The sequence below is a fragment of the Rhinolophus sinicus genome, linkage group LG13 (genome assembly GCF_036562045.2).
Source record: "Rhinolophus sinicus isolate RSC01 linkage group LG13, ASM3656204v1, whole genome shotgun sequence".
NCBI classification, from domain to species: Eukaryota; Metazoa; Chordata; class Mammalia; order Chiroptera; family Rhinolophidae; genus Rhinolophus; species Rhinolophus sinicus.
In genome coordinates, this window is record NC_133762.1 from 50,052,951 (window position 1) to 50,079,149 (window position 26,199).

General features: G+C 36.2%; 1 protein-coding gene and 1 long non-coding RNA gene across 3 annotated transcripts in view; one reads left to right on the forward strand and one right to left on the reverse strand.

Moving 5' to 3' along the window:
* The window catches only part of SPTLC3 (serine palmitoyltransferase long chain base subunit 3), a 155,151-nt gene that overhangs the window by 59,251 nt on the left and 69,701 nt on the right, over nucleotides 1-26,199 (forward strand). For both annotated transcript variants that reach the window (XM_019713394.2, XM_074318042.1), the window contains exons 5-6: nucleotides 10,208-10,332; nucleotides 12,286-12,379. In XM_019713394.2, the coding sequence (XP_019568953.2) occupies nucleotides 10,208-10,332; nucleotides 12,286-12,379 (219 nt within the window). The remainder of the gene's footprint in view (nucleotides 1-10,207; nucleotides 10,333-12,285; nucleotides 12,380-26,199) is intronic.
* The window catches only part of LOC141568284 (uncharacterized), a 44,398-nt gene that overhangs the window by 3,177 nt on the left and 15,022 nt on the right, over nucleotides 1-26,199 (reverse strand). The gene's annotated exons all lie outside the window — the stretch shown is intronic.

The window sequence follows — 26,199 nt, forward strand, 5'->3', positions numbered from 1 at the left end:
TGCCTCAACCTACTTGATTTTAATAATTTTATTGCATTTTATTTCTTCACTCTGTTCTTCAAGCTTAAACCAGTAGTTCTCAAACTTTACCTCACATCAGAATCACCTACCTACAGGACATGGAAAAACACAGTTTGTTGTACTCCCCGACACAGTTTCTAATTCAGCTGGTCTGGAATAGGACCCAAGATTTTGTATTTCTAATGAGTTCCCAGGTGATGTTAATGCTGCTGCTGCTTTGAGGACCACACTTTGGGAACCACTGGAAACTAGCTATCATGACTAACCTTCTCAAACAAATTAGTCTAAAATCTTTCAAAATGCCTTTTACTCTGTGTGGAGTGAACACCACATATGCCTAGGAGATGGAATTTATCAACAAAAACTGACAGGTAGGTAATAGATACCCCAGAAAATCAGTGAAGCAAGTTGGTTTTGATATCCAAACATAGCCTGCCCAACACACATTGCTGGTCCAGGTTTCCAAATCTAGGAAAAGTTAAGCTCAGGCAAACTAGAGAAAAGCTTTTGTTTCCTTTCTTTCCTTCCTCACTTTTATTCTACACGGGTGTGTGGTGCATATGTAGGAATAGTATATTATTTGAATATACATACTCTATATGCCCTTTGTGCTGCCATAGTTTCACCCAGCAACTGTTAGTCAGAAGTTCACTTCTAGGAAAACAAACTCATGGAAGTCCTCAAGACTATTTCTGTGTCAATGAGAGCTCATCTCTAACTGTAGACTTTTATTGCTTTGAGAAGGAAAGTCTTGTGCATGATTCATCTAATCAGGGAAACCTGAACACTATGCCTACCTAAAACCTGCTTAGTTAAAACACTCCTTCAAATTATAATTGCAATTTCAAGAAATAGCTTTCAAATATTTTCATCTTAAAAACATCAGAAAGGACACATTGAGTTAGGAATCAATGCAACTGAATAAAATAGGAAATTCTTTTCCATTCTCAAATTTCAGCTGTGATTTTCATGTTAGGTGTAATGTGCAAATTTCCTGAAATTTTCTTCCATTTCTCATAGTTTGAGAACATTGTCCTTAATCATCAGATGGTTTGTCTCCCTATTTATGTTCCTGACAAGTTCTCTGCTATCATTTGATTCAAATTATCAAGGCTCTTCTTGTGTTTCTTTCTCAAAATTTGTAGCTACATCTAGGGAATATGCAGTTTTGCTAACCTAAACTACTGAATAAGGGGCCAGCCTGAATTTACAAAATGTCGAAATTAAAGTATATTTCAAGTATATATCAGCTTATGGCCTTCAAGTTCTTATGGGAATGAGCAGTTTCTGAGAAATTGTTACCAAGTAGAGATCTTGCTTTCTTAAAAAAGAGGCAATTTTAATTAAGATAATTGTATGCAAATCAATGCTATAAACATGCTTTAAAGCAGTGGCTTCATTAAGTAGGCTATAAACATCTCTACTTCAATTAATTTCACCTTTTTAACATACACAGCAAAACTCTTCTTCATAAACAGTGCCAATTCCTTCAGACCAAATTATTGCAAATTCTGATTGAGATTTTACTGCTTTTCTCTCAAGCCTTTTTATTTTCCTTTAAGGGTATTTGTAAGGGGAACAGGGCTTTCAGAGGAATTGTTGGGAGTACGAAAATAAAAGTGTATCTTGGTTTCTGAAAGCCTTTCGGCAATTTCCTGATACCTGTTATAGTTCTGACAAGGTAATTGCTCTTCTCTTGACAGTGATAGACGTTATAGCACAGCCAAATTTCAACTAGCAGGGATATTACTGCAAGTGTAGAATTTGTCTCTGTAGGTTTGGCAAAACCAAGCAAACATAAAAATTCAAGAAGATATGCCAGTAGTTTTCACAAGTATAACACTTGCCAGCAAGGTAGTACTTGGGATAATTGAACAAAGTTGAAATTCATGGAATTTTAGAATACATAGATCATCTACCACTTTCCCTCCACCCATACAAATATCATAAGATCAGGTATAAAGTCTAGAGATTTCTTAATGACTTACCAATCAATGTTCACATAGCCAGTAGGTTGAGAAATCAAAAACTAGACATTAGTTGTTCTCCTGAGTCCCATGGAAGATCAGTTTGCACTATCCCATTTGTTCATGGTGAAACCTAGAGACCATCTACATCAGGAGTCACCAAACTAATTCAGCTGTCCCGTTTCTATACTGCCCACACATTACAAATAATTTTTTACAAGTTTAAGTAGCTTAAAAAGTAAAAAATGATATTTTGCAATATGTGAAATTATCTGGAATTTAAATTTCAGTATCCATAAATAAAGTTTCATTGGGACACAGCCACACCCATTTTTTGTGTATTGTCTATGACTGCTTTTACTTTATAATGGTAGAGCTGAATTGGTGCAACAGAGACCACATAGCCCCAAAGCCCAAAATATTTTCTGTCTGTCCGTCTATAAAAAGTTTGATTGATAATATAAACAAGTATTTGTCATCATAGCAACTTGAGAAGAAAAATTCTGGAAATTTAATACCAATTGTCCAGATTTCTAAATCCAGTGCACATCAGCATGCATCAGACTTTAGTCTCCTTTACCTCGTTTAGACTCGTTCCATCCAAATATACTAAGGATACAGATTAACTTTCATTACCATAGGCACCTATGTATATCCTTTAAAGCCACTAATTTCAACTTGAGGAAGACCAAAAACATCATCCATATCTACCCCTAACTTCCCACATTCAGGTGATTAACAAGAGCACTTGGGATGGCAAACATGCTGCTTGAGAGAAATTAACCTCACATTATGTCTTAAAGACCTAGAAAATGAACAAATAAAACCCAAAGTCAACAGAAAGAAGGAATTAATAAAAATTACTACTAATAATAAATTACTAATTAATAAAAATTAGAGCAGAATTAAATGAAGCAGAGAACAAAAAGACAATAGAAAAAAATTAATGCAACAAGGAGCTGGTTCTTTCAAAAGCTTAATAAAATTGACAAACCCTTGGCTAGACTCACTAAGGAAAAAAGAGAAAAGACACAAATAAACATAATCAGAAATGAGAGCAAAGAAGTTACAATGGACACCACAGAAATACAAAGGATCATACAAGGATGCTATGATCCTTTGGATGATATACCACCAAATTCAACATCCGAGGAGAAATGGACAAGTTCTTAGAAATATTTAACCTACCTAGGCTGTATCATGAAGAACTGCAAAATCTAAATAGACCGATCAACAGTAAGGAAATTGAAGCAATCATCCAAAACCTCCCCAAAAGCAAAAGTTCAGTACCAGATGGCTTCACCAATGAATCCTACCAAACATTCAAAGATAGGAGTAGGAGAAACTCAACAAGTGAAAGGCTGGAACTGAAAGACTACACAGGAGCCTATATATTAATCTCCATGCTACAGGGTAGAAACCGTCCATTTCATCATACACCATTTCCAGATTTAATTCTCTGTCATTTCATGGAAGTAAAATGCATAGAAGATAATTGAATCACAGAACCGTTGAGAGGTCCCTAGTGTTTAGTCTAACTTCCCTTTATAAAAGAACATACTGAAGTCCAGAAGGTCTCAATAACTTTCCTAAGGTCACATAGCTAATGTAAGAAAAGGCCATGTGGATCACAAACTCAGGTGTGTAAAGAGTGAGTGACTAAATCCTTTTAAAAAAAAAATAAGTTAATGTTGACTCCCAAACCCCAAACTAGCTGTTCTATTTTTAGTCCATGTTGGGGCTTCCATTTATTGAGATGAGCAAGGGTTCTAAGGTATTATGCAGCTCCCAAATATTGGTGATGTCTCCCTGGTCTTTGCTCCCCTTTTGAGAAGCTCACTATTTTAGTGAAAATAATCCCTGTGGTGCAACGGGCAAGGTATTTCTGCCTCATGCTGAGGGTTCAGAAGTGGCTGATGTGGATAGAAAACCCAGTGTCCAGTATTCAAGCTACTCTCGTACACCTGGCATCTGTCCCCAGGCAGCTACCACCAAGAGATGTACATGGATCCACTGACCTCAGTCTTGATTAAATCCCCCTTATCCTTTCTGCCTCCCAAATACCGTGATTTCTCTCCTTTAAGTACACCTAGTATACTCCCTTCAATTTGTGTAAGTTTTTTCCAAAGATAAGAAGGAAGCCATTTCTACTTTGGGCTCTATTATCATGGTCCTCTCCAGAAACACAAGACTAAAGAGTGCCTGGCTACCTACTAAACATAAAAGGGGGGGAAAAAAACTATTTAAAGATAGCATGCATAAGTTTTTATTCAAATTGTCCTAAAATGTTCATAACAAAACTTTGCATCTTCAAGAACATACGGATGCTTAGCACCCCTTAGGCCAGCAGCTGCCAAACTTTACTGCTTTGGAAAGTGCCATGGAATAGTGAAGAGTTCCTTCTCTAGATTCAGACCTACTGAATCTGAATCTTGGCTCTAGACTTACTGTGTAACGTTGGACAAGTGAACTCCCAAGCGTTAGTGTCCTTGTCTGTAAAACTGGGATAATAGCAGTACTATCCTCAAAAAGTTGTATAACAATTAAATGAAGTAAAGCTTGAAATGTTTGTTTCTGCATGGTCGGTTAACATGTCATTAAGTAGGTGACCTGCATTTATTAGCTCTGTCTCCTTTAGGCAAGTGACATCACTTCTGCATCTATTTCCTCATTGAAATAGATTTTGTAGATGTTGTGTAGGTGTGATGATTAAATTAATCATGGTACATTAGTGGACACTCCTTATAAGTTGCTTTATTCCACTTTCTTTGACCTGTTTTGTTTGAGAGGTGGATTTTAAAAGTAAGAGAATCGAATTTGAATTAGCTCTGTGTGGTAGATTATAGTATTGTATCAATAACTACTGTAACTACATAAGAGAATTTCTTGTTTTTAGAAAATATGTATTAAAATATTTAGGGATAAGTAAGACATCATAATTGCAATTTACTAAGTTGCTCACTATATATATATATATATATATATATATATATATATATATATATATATATATACATTACATATATATGTAGGTTTGTATATGATATGTACATCAAAATGTAGGAAATATAGTAACATTTCTAACATTTCTAACACCTAGAAATCTAGGTGAAATCTATCTAGAAATTATTGATACTATTCTTGCAACTTTTATGAAGGTCTGAAATTACATCACAATAAAACATTTTTTTAAAAAAAGGGTAAAAACCTTAATTTATTGAACATGGGTTAGAGGTTATCATTTGGTCTACTTAAAAATTATTCTCTTACCAGGAGTATTGGTCACCGGAAGGCTCGTCATAATTATATTCATGCCTCACTTAGTATCAAATTCTAATTATCTGCTAATGCTTCAACCTGCCAAGAGGTGGCAAGTGGTTTTTCAAAAGTGAAGGCCTGGGTAGAAGGGCAGATAAAAGTTGTTTCTTTTATTTCATCAGGATGGAAACTCTCTTGACTAAGCAGCAGTGGCCTATATTCAGTATACCAGTGTGTTCAAGGCCCGTTTTAGGCCCCACGTGAAACTTCTTTCAGATTTTTCTGAATGTTTCACAAAAAAACAAAGCTACTCAACAGGCACTGTAGCTCTCTAACCCCCTCCAGACTGGACACAAATAGAATAAGGAGGAAAGCAGGGTACTCTAAGAGCTTTTGGGTGATGCACTGAAAGGTGGAATCCTTTAGGTAGAAGGGTTGATGCTGGTTTTAATGCAGGAATCACCAGTTTAAGCAAAGTGATTCAGAGGTGAGCTGATATCTGTGCACCTAGAACAGCCAGATGAGTCAGCTGGCAAGTTGCCATGATAAATAACAGCCTGCTCCTAGGTCAAGTCTAAGGAACACTCTACAAACAGTGTATTCTGGACAAAAAGTGATTACAGTCACATGTGGAAAACAGTCCTCACATGTTTTGGCACCATAGGACGCTGCATAGGACGAATTGGAGGTTGTGAAACAGGATTGTTCATAACACCCACACTCTTTGCAAAGGCCAGCAATCTTTATGTTCCCACTAAACGTATGAGCCAGTCAATGTCAAAGGTCCAGCAGAAGTGTGTAATCTCATAATATTGGTACATTTTCCTGAATCTGATTTTTATGGAAGACATCACACATAGATTCATTGTGAACTTCTACGATTGCACTTCTGGTGACTGAGCACAGGACACAGTTGTTCCCTGACCTTATGGGTAGGAAAAGCTCATGCGGAAAGTTACAAAGGTGGCAAGGTTTGAGCACCCACCATCATTGCTGGAGGTCTTCAGATATAGGAATTTTCAAACTGGTGCTCAATGCCTTGTTGCCCTGGCATCACATGGTTCTTGGCATTCTTCCCTGTGCCATCCCTGACTCTAGATTCAGCTCCGTCTTCATTCTCTATCAAAAGATAACATGCCATTCAACAATCACCTATTATGTGTCACCTACATAGTATGTAATATACTAATAATCAATTATATTGATTATATGCATAATCAAAATCAAAATATTAATTAGTTCTTTTACAAGCACCTACAACTGTAGTAGTAAGAGGAACATCTCACACACAATATCTGCACCACATGTATATATGTATAGAAAAAAAATATCTATTCTGTAATAGAGAAGATTGCCCCACAAACATCCTCAGTTCAACTTAATGCGTGCTGTGAAGCTCATGCCATCTCAGAAGAGAAAATAAACAAGTTTGCCTGGGGAAGCTGAGAATGGAGTGGGAGCTGCAAAAAAAAAAAAAAAAAAAACATTTTGTGTAGAGGAAAGAGCACTCTCAACATCAGGGAAGCCTAAAACAGCACCTCTCCCAACCTCTCTGGAAACTATGAGGCCACACAGCTGTTTAATGGGAAAGCTGGAGCCAGAACCCTCTATTCCTCATGCCCAGACCAGTGGTCTTTTCACTACCTATTCCTGGGGCCATTCCCTTCAGTATGCAGTCGCTGTTAGGTAAAAATAAATCTGAGAAATGATTATGTGACCACGTTTTGCCTTTAAATTTAAGTTTCTCTTTTAATTCTGTAATATATCTTTGATAATAAAAATGTTTTAAATTACAATTTATATTTTTAACTTTGCCCCCAAATCTTGAGTAAAACTGAGTTTACTGGAATACTTTGTTTTACTATGGTTTCTGACAATTGAGGAATAAATGAATTCTGGTTTGAGAAAAAAGGCCACCAACCATCTGTTACATGACAGTGTGTCTTCTCAGAAAACGCAAAGTTCAACCAGCAAACGCCCACTTCCATATAAAATGCAAAATAAAACTTTAACCATTCAATGCCTTCTCAAGTTTAACCCCTCACCATTTTAGCACAGTAAGCAGGCTAATTTACCAATTTAAATAAAATTTTGATATCTCACTTTGTATAGTAACATATGTCGATCATTAGGTTGAAAGAAATATATTTATAATATTTCTGACTACGCTAATGATATTCCTATACCTTAAATTTGAGTTAAATCTGCTCTTATATTTCAAGGATGCAAATTACAGCATCTGTCTGCATGTACATTTTTTGTTCTGTTAATTGTATCATCTAGAGCAGCACTGTCCAATAAAAATATAATGCAAGATACGTGTAATTTAAAATTTTCTAGTAGCCACATTTTAAAAAGTTTAAAAAAAGTTATACTCAATTTTATAATACATTTTGACCCAATACTATATCCAACATATCATTACTTAAACATGTAATCAATATAAAAAACATTAATGAGCTATTTTATATTATTTTCTTGTTGTACTAAGCCCTTAAAAGTGATGTATATTTTACCCCTACAGCACATCTCTATTCAAACACTAAATTTTCATTGGTTAAAGTGAAATCAGTGGAATGGACCCTACCAAAATAATAAAGTGTTTAGTGGGAAATACATTACAATGTTTCCATTTTAAAATTTAAATTAACTAAAGTTAAATAAAATTTAAAATTCAGTTTCTCTGTTGCGGTAACCACATGTACCTAGTGACTACCAGATGAGACAGTGCAGATCTAGAAGTTACAAGGCTGGAAAACAGAAAAATATGGGAGCATTAAGGTTTGCTCTCAGTAAGGCATAAGGGGATTGTGTATAAAAAGGGATCAGAGAGGAAGCATATAAAAGATAGTAGAGTGGTAAAAATGTGAACTTTGGAGTTAAACTAGATTATCGCTGTTGCTTTTTATCTGTGACCTCTTTATACTTCAGTTTTCTTATCTGTAAAGTAATAATACCTGCATTATTGGGCTCCTAAATTTAAATGAGATAACCTAAATAGTGGGTTTTGAAATCTAGCATATTCCAGAGATTAAATAAACCATAACTAGAGTTATTACTATCTATGGAAGTCATGGGATCTGTTTGCATTTGTGTGGGGAACCTCTGAGGGGTTAAAATTTAATAATTACTTGTGGGATGTGGGGTAAAGAAAGAGAGAAATTGTGGCATTTTTCTTTTTTGTAAATTTTATTGCCTTATAAAGTATTTATATAGAAAGTGCACCAATCATAAGTGTACAGCTCAATGGATTTTCACAAAGTAAACATACCTGTAAAAGCGCCCAGATCTAGAAATAAAACATTTAGAGAATTTCAAAGCTCTCCTCATGCTCCCAACAAAGAAACCACTATCATGACTTCTAACACTATAGCTTAAATTTTGTTTGTTTGTTTTTTGCCATTTTATTATTCATAATTTTGATTTTTTTATTAGTTTCAGGTGTACAAAACAATGTAATAGTTAGACATTTATCATTTATATCCCTCACACAGTGATAACCCCCCTCCCCCATCTACTACCCCTCTGACATTGCACATAGCCATTACATTTCCACTGTCTCTATTCCTAATGCTGTACTCCATTTCTTTTAAATATATATATATATATATATATATATATATATATATATATATACATATATATACATATATACATATATATACAATTGTAGTTGACATTCATTATTGTTCAGCTTCAGCTTCAGGTGTACAGTGCAGTGATCAGGCATCTACACAATAGCCAAGACATGGAAACAACCAAAATGCCCATAGGTAGATGACTGGATTAAGAAACAGTGGTACATTTATACAATGGAGTATTACGCAGCCATAAAGAAGAATGACATTTTACCATTTGCAACAATATGGATGGACCTAAAGAACATTATGTTAAGTGAAATAAGCCAGACAGAGAAAGACAAATACCATATGATCTCATTTATATATAGGTTAGTTTTGAATGTTTATAAACTTCATGTAAATAAATTCATACAATCTGTATTAGTGTGTAAGTATTTGACTTCTTTCACTCAATCACACAATTGTAAGTTTTTTTTCATGTTGTTGTGTGGGGCAGCAGTTTGTTCTTTCTCGTTGCTGTGTTGAATTCCACTATACAAATACCCCCACAATGCATTTATCCAGTCTATAGTAAATAGACATTTGGGTTATTTCTAGATTGGGACTATGGCAAATATGCCTGTTATGCATTTCTTTTGGTGATGGGTATGTACTGTATTTGAGTTTTCTTTATTTTTAATTAAAATTTATTGGGGTGACAATGGTTAGTAAAGTTACATAGGTTTCAAGTGTACAATTCTGTAGTACATCATCTATAGATCACATTGTGTGTTCACCACCCAGAGCCAGTTCTCCTTCCATCACCATATACTTGACCCCATTTACCCTCATCTATCACGTCTCTGCCCCCTTACCGTCTGGTAAAAACTAAACTATTGTCTGTGTCTATGAGTTTTTCTTTATTTATTTATTTGTCTTGTTCCTTTGTTGTTTTCACTTTTATATCCAATATATCAGTGAAATCATATGGTTCTTGACATTTTTTGTGTGACTTATTTTGCATAGCATAATAATCTCAAGATCCATCCATTATGTCGCAAATGCATATTTAATCTTTTCTTATGGCAGAATAGTATTCCATTGTGTATATATATGATATCTTCTTTATTTAATTGTCTATCGAAGGATACTTTGGTTGTTTCCATGTCTGGGCCACGGTAAATAAAGCTACAATGAACATTGGAGCATATATGTCTTTATGGATAAATGTTTTCAGATTTTTTGGGTAGATACCCAGGAGAGGGATTGCTGGGTTATATGGTAATTCTATTTTTAATTTTTTGAGGAATGGCAGCCTCTATGGAAGGCAGTGTGTTTGAGTTTTCAATTTTGGACTTGTTGAAAAGGGAAGACTCACTCATCTTATTATTTTATGTACAGGAACCTTGGATAAGCATAAAGAGTTGGAGGACCTTGTGGCTAAGTTCCTGAATGTAGAAGCAGCCATGGTCTTTGGGATGGGATTTGCAACTAACTCAATGAATATCCCTGCACTCGTTGGAAAGGTGAGAATTTTTAACATAATTATCTAATGCTATATTATTCCTAAGAATTATAACTCTGAGAAGGTCGTTTGTTAAGTATGGCAGAAAAGGTCCTTTTCTTAGGAAAAGCTGATTGGATATCAGCTGTTTGAATAAATGTACCAGCTTAGTCCAGCAAATCTCTTCATCATGATATTATTCTACTTATAGAATTGCAGCCCTAGATGTGGGTCAAATTTCATCTTCCATGGTAGTTTAACAAAGTTAATTAAATTTTTAGGGTCCCAAGTAACCACTTGTAATGTAGCCAATACTTATTAAGCATTTATTTGAACAAAACATTTTGCTTATGTCATTCATTCATTTATTCAATCAATAAATCACTTATTGAGAATCTACTGTCCTCATATGAGGCAAGATACAGGGCATACAAAGATGAACAAGACCTGTGCCTTGTAAATTTATGTAGTTTACAGTCTAATAGAAGAAAAAACACACCAAATAAAATAGGATAACCACCACAGAAAAGGCATGTACATACGTAGAGAGCCATGTACAAACTCTTCTTGAAAAAGGCTGGGATGCCCATGCAAAGTGTGTGACATGAGAACTAAATCTTTTACTTATCTGTTAAGACGGAGAAGTTATTTTCCTAAGACAAGGAAGAGGGAGCAGCATGTATGGTGCACTAGGTTTGGAAGAACCAGAATATAGGGTGTGGATGAGACCAGAGATGAAGGCAGGTGCCAAATTATAAAGAGCCTCACAGTGTAAATCATGTTATAAGTTTGAAATTCTTCCTGAGAAAAATGGGGAGTTGGTTGGTTCATTTTAAGTAAAAGCAAGTGCCATAACCATACGTACGTTTTTTTAAAAATCTGACTCATGACAACTAAATGTATGATCTTTGATTGGATTTTGCATTTTAAAAAAATAGAAGGAAAGAAAATATCTTTAAAAGACATTCTTAGGACATTTAGGGAAATATAAATTTGAGTTGTATATTAGATGATGGTATTATATAGATGTTTTATTTCTTTGATGTGATAATTGCATTGTGATTTTGTAAAAAAAAAGTCCTTGTTCTTAATAAATACATGCTGAAAAACTTCAGGGTGAGGTATCATGAGGTTCACAAGTAAATATCAAATGTTCACCAAAATAATTATTCATAGAGTATGGAGAGTGGGGATTTTGCTGGCTCCTGCATCAAAAACTTAAAATATGTCATGTGTGAAGTTTCCAAACTATAAGAAAAAACTCACACATTGTGGGTGGCCACAGAAGACAAATGGCAACCATAGTTTGTCTCTGCATTTTTGGTATGGTTGAGCAATTTCATAATTTAAATATATTTTTTAATTAATAAAAGAAAAATATTTTTACAAACCGTAATTTAAAAGCAGTAAATTAAATTTCCCTTTTCCACTTGCCTCAGGCAGAATTGCCATTCCTTCTTTCCCAAATGCAAAGTTTTCACTGTAAAGCAGTAATGCTTTTGGATATCAATACAGTAGAGAATGAGACTTGGAAAACAAGAGTTTTAAAACGTCATGCAGAAAAAACCATTGTCTTCCAGAAGAAGTGCACCAAAACTGTCCCAAATAATCCAGCATGGGGTGGAAGAGCCCCAGAAAGCCCCCAATCCACCCAAAAGTTTTTCTTTTAAACATCAATCCTTTTTGATGCTAGCTTGTGCTTAAATAAGATCCTAAGTGACATTTTCTGCTGAAAACTCTATGCAAATGATTAAAGATGTAATCCCTTAGAACAATTCCCATCTCTATCAGCTAATTGCTCTATAGTGTTTTATCCATATAGACACCAGGTGAAGCTCAACTCATGGCCTTTTAGAATCGAAGTGGGTTTTGGGAATCTGTGTTTTAAGTCTTGAGGTGTTTTCCTGTTCACACATGTTGTTTTTCCTTATTTTTATTTAATTACCTGTGTTTGGTGTGCTTGTTTTCTGAACAGGGATGCCTCATTTTAAGTGATGAGTTAAATCATGCATCTCTTGTGCTTGGGGCCCGACTCTCAGGTGCAACCATAAGGATCTTCAAACACAACAGTGAGTATCAATGTATTTATCCAACATGTACTGCTTGTTTCTAGAAGGAAGTAAAATGATTGATCAGGCTTTGTTCTTGCTCTTCAAACTGGTAACTTAGCCTAACGAAACACAGTTATGTTTATACTCACTACTGGCTTGTAAACCTGTGTTGACCCAGAACAAATGGTTAAAGTGCGTTAAATACTCAGATTGCTAAGTGTAACCCAAACACATTAGTGTCACTGTAATTAGTGGTCTTCCAATGCAGCTTCTGAAGACACGACGGATCTCTTAGGACTACCATTTAATTATCAGAAGTGTTATAACTCTGCCTTTTCTATTACTCTGCCTTCAGAAAGTTTAAAGACTTGTTTAAGTTTTATGTTATGTTACGGTCAGGTAAAAGATCATCTTCTGCTTTAGCATAATGCTTCCTTTCACTATCCCCACCCACCGCATGTTCGGACATCCCCCACCCCCATGCGTGAGCACATACACATACAAAAACAGTATATTTGACTTCATTGAAATGCCCTTTCAGGCTCTGAGTTGTGTGGTTGGGTTAGGTGAAGAGGAGGCAGAGGCTATTTCTTCTTAGAGACTTGACAGGGCAGCATGGGAAATATTAGGAAATACTTAGAAAGAGGTAGTGGTGGACAGCTGAGTTCTATCATCCAGGTCTGCCCTGATTTGTTGCATCACTTTGTTCCTTTCTGTACTCAGTTTTCTCATCTGTAAATAATGGTAATGAACTATATGACGTGTAAGTATCCTCCTCCTTCAGTTTCTGATTCTAATTCTTCATTATTGTCATCAGAACGCTACCTTCTTTCTGTGTGTGCACATGTGAACACACAGATGCACATATACAGTTAGTTTCTCTCTCTTCCTTCTCACCACCTTTCTCTCTTGCTTTCCTTTCTTCTCTACTTTTACCTGTTCCTCTTCATTGGCACTTCCTTCTGTCCTCCAAGACAGCAACAAAAACGGAGGTAAGAAGAAGAAAACTGACAGAGAACTGAGGAAGAATTGTTCCACCTCTGTAATATTTACCTCACAGAAATCTCACACCAAAGAACAGTTGTCACATGGGAAGGAAAGCAAATGCATGGGAAAGTTCTGAAGTGAATCTCATTGCTAACTTGTAGAGTTGTTCTAATGAAAAATCTCCTGCTCTCACTAAGTGGGATGAGGTCTGGCTATGCCTTTACTGAACCACCTTCAGTAGCTTTGTGAAGATAAATATTCTGGGGTCAAGTTCAGGACCAGGGCTTCTGGAAGAGCAACACTTGAGGTCCCTCAGATCTATAGGTTAACTATGACATCTAGCTCAAAGTTAATTCAAAATATGTTGACTCCATTTCTTAGTTTTGCATCCAACACTCAATCTTGGCTAATCTCTGATAAGTTACATTATATTCTCCAGTTCTGTTTCATTTATCATTGATTGTCACATCTAGACTCAAATTATTTTGACAGTGTTGGGAATTCATATTTGGAGTTAAACATCTTTTAGAGTTTCAAGAAGAGAGTTTGTTAAGAAACCATGGAAATGTCTTTGATATTGGCACAATTATGTTACACCCTTTTGATTCTTTGGCCTGACAGGTTATTGGTGATCAAAAGTTTTGTCTACTTGGGGAAGGATAAAGAATATGACTGACAATTATTCAACTGTAGTTCCATCCATAGATATGATTAAATGAGATAATCTTATTCCCAGGGGGAGACATACGAGGTCTGACAATTAAGTTCATGAACTTCCCACCATGCACTTACATTGGCAGAACTGTATAAACAGCTCAATAAGGTATCATAAACTTGGTACATCAGTGTCTCACAGCTGTGTTCATGTCGATGTGTGGCAGTGTCTTGCTGAGTGGCGTTCATTATTCTTGTTGCGTGCTTTGTGTGCTGTCCTGAGAATGTCTGAGCTTGAATTAGAGCAATGAACAAACATTAATTTCTTTTTAAACTTGGCAGAAGTGGGAGTGAAATCAGGGATATATTAATCCATGTTTATGGGGATAATGCCATGAAGAAAATGGCAGTGTACAAATGGATTAAACGTTTTTTTCTGAGGGGAAAGAACGCGTCACTGATAAAGAGAGGTCAGGGTGGCCCGTAATGAGCAGAATGGGCGAAAACATTGCACAAATTCATCGAATTGTGCATCAAAGTCATCAGCTGACTGTGAGAAGCATAGCAGACCAAGTTAATATTGATAGAGAAACAGTTAGGAAAATTGTAACTGAAATCTTGGCATGAGAAAGGTGTGTGCAAAAATGGTCCTGAAGGAGCTCACCGATAAACAAAAGCAAAGAAGAGTCGAAGTTTGCCAAGACCTTTTGGAGAGGCAAGATTATGTTTTGATCCATGTTATCACTGGTGATGAAACATGTGCATAACAATATGACTCTGAAACAAAGCGCCAAAGTGCACAATGGAAGTCAGCCAATTCTCCACGTCCAAATATTTCTGTCAGTCCAAATCAAGAGTCAAAATGGTGTTGCTAATCTTTTTTGATATCAGAGGGATTATTTATTATCAATTTGTACCAACTGGACAAAGAGTTAACCAAGTTTACTCTTTGGAAGTGCTGAAAAGGCTGCATGAAAAAGTTAGATAAAAACAAACTGAACTTTTCACCAACAATTCATGGCTCTTGTATCACGACAATGCACAAGCTCTCACAGCATTGTCTGTGAGGGAGTTTTTAGCCAGTAAACAAATGACTGTATTGGAACACCCTCTCTACTCACCTGATCTGGCCCCCAACGACTTCTTTCTTTATCTGAAGATAAATTAAATATTGAAAGGAAGACATTTTGATGACATTCAGGAAATCAAGGGTAATACGACAACAGCTCTAATTCCAGAAAAAGAGTTACAAAATTTCTTTGAGGGGTGGACTAAGCACTGGCATTAATGCACAGCTTCCCAAGGGGAGTACTTTGAAGGTGACCATAGTGATATTCAGCAATGAGGTATGTAGCACTTTTTCTAGGATTAATTCTCAAACTTAATTGGCAGACCTGTATTCAAGTTGCTACCTATATGGAACAAACGAAGCAGATCATAGTCAAGATTGACCTCTCATTTCTTTACTTCGTTCTACTGAGGGCAGTGGCTCATGACCCTAGTTGCACAATAGAGGTATCTATGGCACATTTATGAAAGATCAATGAGTGGACCCACCTCTAGACCAACAGAATCAAAATATCTGGGTGGAGGTCAAGGAAGCTAAATTTCTTCAGATCTCCCCAAATGACTGATGCACAGTGAGAAATATAAACCCGGTTGCCAGAGGGTAAGGGGGGGTGGGGGGTGGGGGGGGAGATGAGGGTAAGGGAGATCGAATATATGGTGATGGAAGGAGAACTGACTCTGGGTGATGAACACACAATGGGATTTATAGATGATGTAATACAGAATTGTACACCTGAAATCTATGTAATTTTACTAACAATTGTCACCCCAATAAATTTAATAAAAAAGAAAAAAAGAAAAAAAAGAAATATAAACCCTATAATCTTATTTTGTAACCTGCTTTAGTTTTGGCTGACCCTGGATTTTGCCTCTGTGCCCTTGGATATATCACCAGATATGGTGATTAACTACTGTCACTCTTCCTCTCACCATAACTAGCACTCTTTTACATTCCTGGTCTAACGTTGGCAAAAAGAGTCAAAAATGTGGAGAAAGTTTTTCAAGCCAAAATTTATTGAGCATTTATTGACTACCTACCTCTTCTGATTCAGGCACTGTGTTAGGCCTTTGGAGGACTATAAAAATGATAAGGTAATATCTTAGCTATGTGAGAGTTTACAATCTACTTAGAGAGGCAGATGTCAATGAAAGTAAATATATTATGGTTTAAAGAAAAAAAAAGCCACAGTGCTATCAGGCAGTGGCTAAGAATAGAGGCTTTGGCCCATGCACCCATTAGAATAACTAAAATCAAAAAGATGAAAAAAACAAATGTTGGCAAAAATATGGAGCAATTAGAACTCTCGCCCATTGCTTGAAGGTAAAATGGTACAATTTATATGGAAAACTCTTTGGCAAAGTCTTATAAAGCTAAACATATCCCTGTACTATGACCCAGAAATTTCATACCTTGGAATTTCCAAGTGAAATGAAAGCATATGTTAACAAAAAGACTTGTACAAGAATGTTCATAGCAGCTCTATTCATAATAACCTCAAAGTGGAAACAACCCAAATAGTAGAATGGGGGTAGTGGTGAAAAGTGTGTCTTATTCATATAATATAATATGACCCTATAATAAAAAAAGGAATGGACTACTAATACATACAACATGGATGACTCTCAAGAAATGTTATTTATAATGAAATAAACCAGACACAAAAGAGTACATACTGTATGAGTTTGTTTATAGCAAATTCAAAAACAGACAAAACTAAGCTATGGCAATAGAAATTATAAAAATGCTTGCCTCTCATTGTGGAGGAGGGAATTGGTAAGAAGAGGCATAAAGAAACTTTCTGGGATGATAGAAATATTTGATATTTTCATTGGGATGATGCTTGCTTTATTAAAATCCATTGAATTATACACTTAAGATCTGTATATTTCCTTGTAAATAAATTTTCCTACAAATACAGTTATAATACAGCATATATGAAACATTTATTTGGTATTAATAAAAAAATAAGGCTTTGACAAAATCATTTGTGTTCTTGTTCTATAGCTTATTAGCACACTGTCAAATTACTTAATCTTCTTGCATCACAATTTACTTATTAACAAAAAGAGGATAATTACAATACCTGATTCGTGATATGTTGGAGGAGGCATATAAAGTGCTCACTTAGCACCATGCCTGTTAATGGAAACTACTGAAATGTTTGTGCCTGTTATGTTATTATGATTATTACTATCCTCATCATCATCATCACCAGTACCACTAAGGAACAGTAGAAAACATTATGGTGACTCAGAAGAATGCAAAGGTCATTTCATTTTGAGGACTGCATGAAATAATAGTATTTGCCATTGAAGGATTAAGAGAATTCTAAGAAGGGATGAGTGAAAGGAAATTTCAAACAGAAAAATAATCTGGAGTGTGCAAAGAGCAGCAAGACCTCCTGTGGGCCTGACTGTGGGACTGAACTACTGGAGAAGAGCCTGAAAAATAAGGCCTTGGCCAGTTAATGTAGAGCTGCTAAGATGTATAAAAAAGCTAAGATAGATGTACTTGAAGAAGCAACAAAAGGTACCTGGCAGTCTGCTCTATGCCATGTTGTTCCCTGATGAATTGGCTTTGCTCAAAGCATTTGGTAGCCTTTTCATATGTCCAGCAGAAATAAAAATAGAGATACAAGCTTTGAGTTAAGTTAAATCTTTAAACAGCAACAGATGGAAAAGACCACCTACTTACGGATTGTGAAGATCAGCTGTCACCATAGCAGTTCTCTTACATCTTCTCTATCCCACATTTGTTATTGTTTGAAATTCAGCCCAAATTCTATTATTCACTGATCTCCCCTTGGAGGTTCTACAAATATGATGTTGATAATTATAAATAGATAGATGTTGCTAAAAAGATCAACAGAAAAATAGAAAATAGATAACAGATAGGGAGACGGATATCTATATCTATCTATATCTACAGATGATAGATAGATAGATAGATAGATAGATAGATAGATAGATAGATAGATAGATATACAATAGTGATTTAAAAATACGGTGAATGTTTAAATTAAAAAAAATATTACAGTAAAAGACACATTGCCATTAATTCCCCTCAAAATACTCCCCCTCACTTCAAACACACTTATCCCATCGTTCTTGCCACTTTCTGAAGCAGTTTTGGAAGTTCTCTTTTGTGAGTGCCTTTAGTTGTGCGGTCATGGGTGCCTCAATGTCCTGAATTGATTCAAACATGTGTTCCTTTTATGGTCATTCAACTTTGAGGAAAAGCGAGAAGTCACACTGTGCCAGCTCTGGTGACTAAGATAGGGCTGAGGATACACTGCAAGGTTTTTATTTGACAGACGTTGCCATACCAGAGCGATATGTGACACAGCTTTGTCAGAACGATGTCTGACATGGCACTTTGTCAAGATGCAGGACGAAATAAAGACATTCACGAAAGAGGAGTTCGAGAATTGCTTTAGAAAGTGGCAAGAACAATGGGATAAGTGTGTTCGAAGCAAGGGGGAATAATTTGAGGGGGATTAATGGAAATCTGTCTTTTACTGTAACAATTTTTTTTATTTAAACATTCACTGTATCTTTTACTGTATACCTTGTATATGCATATATACCCAAAAGGAGACTAAGTAAAAGCTTTTTTAATCACTAACCAAGCATTCCCTACTCTCCAGCTTAAGATTTTTAGGTAGCAATCCTCCAAGTTGGCTACCAATGATCCCCTGCTTCCTAATATTTATGTCCTTGTGTTGTCCTCTCCTGTATTGTCTCAGGACAGGTTTGCATGATCAAAAGAATACAGAAGAGATAATGTATCACTCTTAAGGTTAGGTTTTAAAGACATTATGGCTTCTGCCTCTCCTCTTTCGGATAATTTATGAAGATTTATGCAGCCTGTGGAGAACTGAGGCCTCTTGCCAACAATCATGAGAGTAGGATGTCTTGACAGATCCTCCGGCCTCATTCAAGCCTTCAAATGACTATGGCTCTAGCCAACATCTTGAGTCTCACAAGTTTCCTGAGCTAGAATACCCAGCTAAGATTCCCATAGTCCTGATCTGCAGGATCTGTGACATAATAAGTGCTGGTTGTTTCAAAACTCTGAATTTTCAGATAATTTGTTACATACCAATAGATAACTAATACGAAGTCTGACAATTAAGTCCGCAAACTTGCCACCGTGCACTTACATTGGCAGCACTGTATAAGCAGTTCAGTAAGTTGTCAAAACCTTGGTATATCAGTGTCTCACAGCTGTGTTCGTGTAGACGTGTGGCAGTGTCTTCCTGAGTGGAGTTCATTGCTGTTGCATATTTTTGTGTGGCGTCGCAAGAATGTCTGAGCTTGAATTAGAGCAATAAACAAACATTAAATTTCTTGTTAAACTTGACAAGAGTAGAAGTGAAATCAGGGACATGTTAGTCCAAGTGTATGGGGATAATGCCATGAAGAAAACGGCAGTGTACAAAAGGATTAAACGTTTTTCTGAGGGGAGAGAATGCATCACTGATGAAGAGAGTTCAGGGCAGAACCAATGAAATCATTGTAAAAATTCATCGAATTGTGCATGAAAATTGTCAGCTGACTGTGAGAAGCATAGCAGACCAAGTGAACCTCGATAAAGAAACAGTTAGGAAAATCTTAACTGAAAATCTTGGCATGAGAAAGATGTGTGCAAAAGTGGTCCCGAAGGAGCTCACCAATGAACAAAAGCAAAGGAGAGTTGAAGTTTGCAACAGGCAAAGATGATGTTTTGGGCCATATTATCACTGGTGATAAAACATGGGTTTACCAATATGACCCTGAAACAAAGCATCAAAGTGCACAGTGGAAGTCAGCCAATTCTCCACGACCAAAAAAGTTCTGTCAGTCCAAATCAAGAGTCAAAACAATGTTGCTAACTTTTTTTGATGTCAGAGGGATTATTCTTTACAAATTTGTACCAGCTAGACAAAGAGTTAACCAAGTTTACTCTTCGGAAGTGCTCATAGGCTGCGTGAAAAAGTTAGACTGCCTGCACTTTTCACTAACAATTCATGGCTCTTGCATCATGACAATGCACCAGCTCACACGGCACTGTGAGGGAGTTTTCAGCCAGTAAAAAAAAGTAACTGTATTGGAATATTGGAACACCCTCCCTACCTACCTGATCTGGCCCCCAATGACTTCTTTCTTTACCCAAAGATAAAGGAAATATTGAAAGGAAGATATTTTGATCACATTCAGGACATTAAGGGTAATATGATGACAGCTCTGACGGCCATTCCAGAAAAAGAGTTCCAAAATTTCTTTGAGGGGTGGACTAGGCACTGGCATCAGTGCATAGCTTCCCAAGGGGAGTACTTCAAAGGTGATCGTAGTGATATTCAGTGATTAGGTATATAGCACATTTTCTAGGATGAGATCGCAAACTTAATTGTCATACCTCTGGCCTCCATAGCTTCTCTGGCCTCCATTGTTGGGGCAGAAGCTGGACACCCAAGTGTGAGTTCCTACATCCTCCCTTGAATCTAGGATGAATGTCTCATTCTAAAGTGAATGGCTCAGCAGAGCCTGAGTTCTTTCACCCAACTACTTTACCCACCCAGTCACTAGCAAAGAAGCCAACATAGGAAAAGTTGGAAGACAAACCATTCTTGGTCTACATGGAGACAAGAAACTTGAGCGTCTGTAGCACATAGGCCAGGAAGTGAAACAGTTTATTTAGCTAATGCTTCTTGAGACACTGTTTCCCATGGCCAACATGACCAAGGAATGTCAGGCCCTAAACCACCATGTTAGCAATTTTTTCTTTTGGGGTAGTGGAGAAGAGGTGGTTAGAAGTGATTCTTTTTCTATTGGCTCAGCTGAAATATGAAGAGAAGAGAGAATCATCACTCACATTTCAGTTCCACAAACAGTTATCAAAAATACTGCTATTATCCATGGATATATGGAGTGGATGCAACAACATGAACACATCAGTGCAGGTTATTTCAATAATTTTGTTCAAACACAAATATAAAATATAAATGATTTAGCCAAATCCATGCAATGGGGAAAAAATTAAGCAGAGCCCTACAAAACAACTTTGTTTTAAATGTTCAAATAAAGTGATGCAGTCCAGCCACAGAATGAGTCTTTCCCTTCCTTCCTGCTACTCAGTAATTGTTCCAGGGACACAGAACAGTTCCACCTGCTTCTGCTGGTACAGCACATGCCACCGTATGCAGCTATTCCATATCCACTCCTTCAGATTCCAATTTCAGGATAACAATTCCATTAAAATTACACCCGAAGGAAAATACAGTAACTATATCAAGAGAAATCACACAATATCTGGAGGTAAAAACCGTCATCAGTGAGGGGCAGATGAGCATTGTGTATCTCCATATTGATACCCTGAGAAGGACTTAACATCACTTACATAGTGTTCAGATCAGAACATTGAATTTATCATTAGACAATCCAAATTAGGAATGTCCTATTTTAAAAAATAAAAGAAGAATGTATTTGCTGAACATATTAATATCATAAAATACAAAGAAAGGCTGAGGAGATGGTCCAGATTAAAGGATACTGAAAATCCATGACTACTAAGTACAGTACCTGATCCTAGACTGGCTTCAGAAGGAGACAGAGAAATGTTATAAAGGACACTACTGGGCCAATTTATAAAATTGGAATATGGGCAGTAAGTTAGATAACACTACAGAAGAATAGTTGTTACATTTTAAAGGGTTGTAGAACAAACAAAGAAGAATGTGTGACAGAGACGTCTAAAATATTATATATGGCCCTGTACAGAAAAGTTTGCTGTAATCTTAGAAGAGAATGCCCTTATTCTTAGAGAAGAACACTAAAATGTTTAGGAGTAAGGGCCAGGATATATGCAACTTAGTCCAAATTCAGAGTGTATGTGTGTACACACACATATATACACAAAGATGGATGGACAGATTAATGACTCGTGATAGCTACCAGCAAGTAGCACTTATTAAGAATGTATTCTGTGCCAGATAGCTGAGCTAATGGCCTTCTCTTATGTACTGATTTAGCCCTGTGGATAACCCCATGAGGTAGGTACTAGTTTACAAATGAGGATACTCAGGCTTAAAGGTGTTAAACAATTTGTCCAAGATTCTACAACTGCTCAGTGGTGAAACCTGGAACTACCTGTATAAATGCTGCCCTTCCCAATAATAAAGAACTATGTGCAGCAAGGGTCAGAAGTCCATCATCTCATTTCTATTATGTATAAGCTGCTGTTACTCTTTTGCTTAGTAGGTAAAATGATGGCCCCACAAAGATGTCCATGTATGAATCCCCGGAACCTGTGAATATATTATATTGTGTGGCAAAGGGAAATTAAGGTGGCAGATGGAATTGACGTTGTTCTCAGCTAACTTTAAGATAAAGCGATTATCGTCATGGGTCCAGGATCATCAAAGGGGTCCTTACCTGTGGAAAAGGGAAGTGGAAGAGTGTCAGAGAGTGTGATACTTCTGGCCTTGGTCAAAATATTCTACAAAGCAAAAATAATCAAAACAGCATGGTAGTGGTAGAAAAATAGACACACAGAACTGAGAGTCCAGACATAAATCCACATATATATGGGCAAATAATTTTCAGCAAAGAAGCCAAAAACATACAATGGAGAAAAGAAGTCCTCTTCAACAAATTGTGCTGAGAAAATTTGAATGCAACATGCAAAAGAATGAAACTAGACTGTGATTTGTCACCATACATAAAAATTAACTCAAAATGGATCAAAGACCTACATATAAGACCTGAAACAATCAAATACAAAGAATAAAACATAGGCATTATATTTATGGACCTTGGTCTTAAAGAGGATTTTACGAATTTGATTTCAAAGTCAAGGGAAATAAAAGCAAAAATAAGGAATTGGGACTATATCAAACTAAAAAGCTTCTGCACAGAAAAAGAAACCATCAACAAAACAAAGATGCAACCACCGAATGGGAGAAGATATTTGCAAACAACACCTCTGACAAGGGGCTAATTTTCAAAATATATAAAGAACTCACAAAATTCAACAACAAAAAGCAAACAATCCAATTTAAAAAATGGGTAGAAAATCTGAACAGACACTTGTCCCAAGAAGACATACAAACAGCCAACAGATATATGAAAAGATATTCAACTCCACTAGCTATTAGGGAAATGCAAGTCAAAACCACGACACCACCTCATACCTGTTAGAATGGCTATTACCAACAAAACAAGTAATAACAAATATTGGAGAGGTTGTGGAGAAATAGGAACCCTGATACATTGCTGGTGGGAATGTAAATTGGTACAGCCACTATGGAAAACAGTATGGAGATTCGTCAAAAAAAAAAAGAAGAAGAAGAATAGAATTACCATACTACCCAACAATCCCTCTTCTGAGTATCTACCCAGAAAATCTGAACACACTTATTTGTAAACATATATGTACCCCTATGTTCATTGCAGCTTTATCATGGTGGCCAAGACATGTAAACAACCTAAGTGTCCCTTGATAGATGATTGAATAAAGATGTGATATGCAGAGGATGCCAATAAAAATGTATACACATTTTAAGAAAGGAAAAACTGTATTAAAATTGTAATACTCTATATATACCGATAACAGAAGATGAATACAAGTCATGTTTGACTTCTGCAATTACAAGAGGTGCTCAAAGTAATTACCATCAGCATAATTTTAATACAGTTTTTTCCTTTCTTAAAATGTGTATACATTTTTGGATATATATATATATATATATATATATATATATATATATATTTCCTATGTACTGCGTGTGCCAAAAAAATGTATACACATTTTCAGAAATGTTATCTATGCTCAAACAGTAGTTCACTGTAATCAGAAGGGTCTGGATGCTGATGGTAACCACTCTGAGCATCTCTTGTAACTGCAGAAGTCAAACGTGACTTGTATTCATCTTTCATTATCGATATATATTGAGTATTACAATTAATACAGATTTTTCCTTTCTTAAAATGTGTGTGTATATGTTTATATATGTAAACATATATCTATAATGTGTATATAATATTCCTATATAGTGTATACATATATTATATATACTATATACATATATATACACTCGTACATGCAATGGAATATTACTCAACCATAAGAAAAGATGAAATACTGCCATTTACAGCAACATAAATGAATCTTGAGAATATCATACTGAGTGAAACCAGTCAGATGGGAAAAGTCAAGAACCATATGATTTCACTCATTTGTGGGATACAAAACTGAAAGTAACAAGTGAACAGACAAACAAGCAAACAAAAACTCATAGATACAGACAACAGTATATGTCATGTGTTCCTTCTTTGCCTTCTGTACAGTCACTCTATTCCATTTCCTTTGTGGTGATTGTATGATTACCAGAGGGAAAGGGGGGTGGGGAGAGGTAGAAAAGAGTAAAGGGGGTCAAATATATGGTGACGGTGACAGAAGGAAATTTGACTCTGGGTGGTGAACACACAATGCAATATAAATATAATGTGTTATACAGAATTGTACACTTGAAACCAATATAATTTTATTAACCAATGTCACCCCAATAAATTTAATAAAAAAATTTTAAAAGAGTGTCAGAGAGATGTGAGAAAGACTAAAGGCTATTTTTGGCTTTGAAAATACAAGAAAGCCACACACTAAAGAATGCCTGAAGCTTCTATAAGCTGGAAAAAACAAGGAAATGGATTCTCTGCTAGAGCTTTCAGAAAAGAAAGCAGGCCTGCCAACACCTTGATTTTAGCTCAGTAAGACCCATTTCAGATATCTGGACTCTAGAATTATACTATAATAAAATTGTGTTGTTTCTAAGCCAATAAGTTTGTGCTAATTTCTTAACAGCAGCAATAGGATACTAATATACTTTCATCTTCAGATACACAAAGCCTGCTCCCACTCAACAACGTGTTCAATATGACTTTTATATATGAGCATACTCTCTCTATTGTAGTATTTATGTCATGAAAACATCAACCTTTGAGAGCAGGGATACGTCCAGGGTTCTTACCTACAAACTTCTTACTTGAGAAGTGAGAGAATGAGAAGGTATATGGAGGGGAAAGAATTAAATGGAGTTGTAGCATGCTGGCTGTCTTTCCTGTTTTGCTAGTCCCAGGATACTAAATACCTCAGTAAACAATGATGCTTTAATCCTTAATATGCATCCATGCAGATTGGAATGATAATGTGGAGATTGTGTAAGGATCTGCAGAGATGTAAATTTGCCTTCCTGTGTGTGTACGAGGCAACCAGCCCAGACAGCAGTTAATAACTTTTGAGCTGGGTTCTTGAGGATGGCCACCTAAACCAGAATGTTCTTAAACGTCAGGATTATGGTATTTCATACAACTCTGCACATGTTATGCTCCCGGGGATTTATATCCACCTAACATCCTCCGTTTACACCTTACTCCCCTGACTTTTGGAGAAGAGGAAGTTCTAATTTCTGTAGATCACTACCCGAGGACACCCTTTGTTATTTTGAGCAACTATAAGGGAATCAAAACTCTAAACCATTGAATTTTAAAATTCTATATGGGGAAAATATACCTAAGGTGCATTCAGACCCTCATAATAAACTTTGAATCCTTTGCCAACAGGCTTAACCAAAATGTCAAGCTATTCATCATTCCTCTTTCTCTGTTTCCCACAAAATCAGAACAAGGAACAGACAAGATTAAACAGAAAAAGTTCTGAAAGAGAACAAAATCTAAACACCCAAAGGCTACTCTCCAAGGAAACTGAGTACCAGAATCCTTTATCACCATGGATTACTTCTTTCTGGATAGTGAGTGTGGTCAATTACTGAGATTACAACTATCATTTATTCATCATTCACCAGTGCCAGGCCCTACATTAAGCCCTTTACATAGTTAGTTCATTTAATTTTAACAAAACCCAAATTCATAGTTGTCTTCATTATCCTCATTTATTAAAACAAAACCAATCATCAAAATGATTAAATGATCCACTCAAGGTCACATAGGTGATAAATGATGAAAATCAAAATTGAAACCCAAGTCTGTTGCTTTTTTCTTGGTACATTTCTCCCAGGAGCAGACCCTGAGACAAGGGTTTGAGTGCAAGTCACTTATATAGGAAGCGATCCCAAGAAGCACCAGCAGGTGAG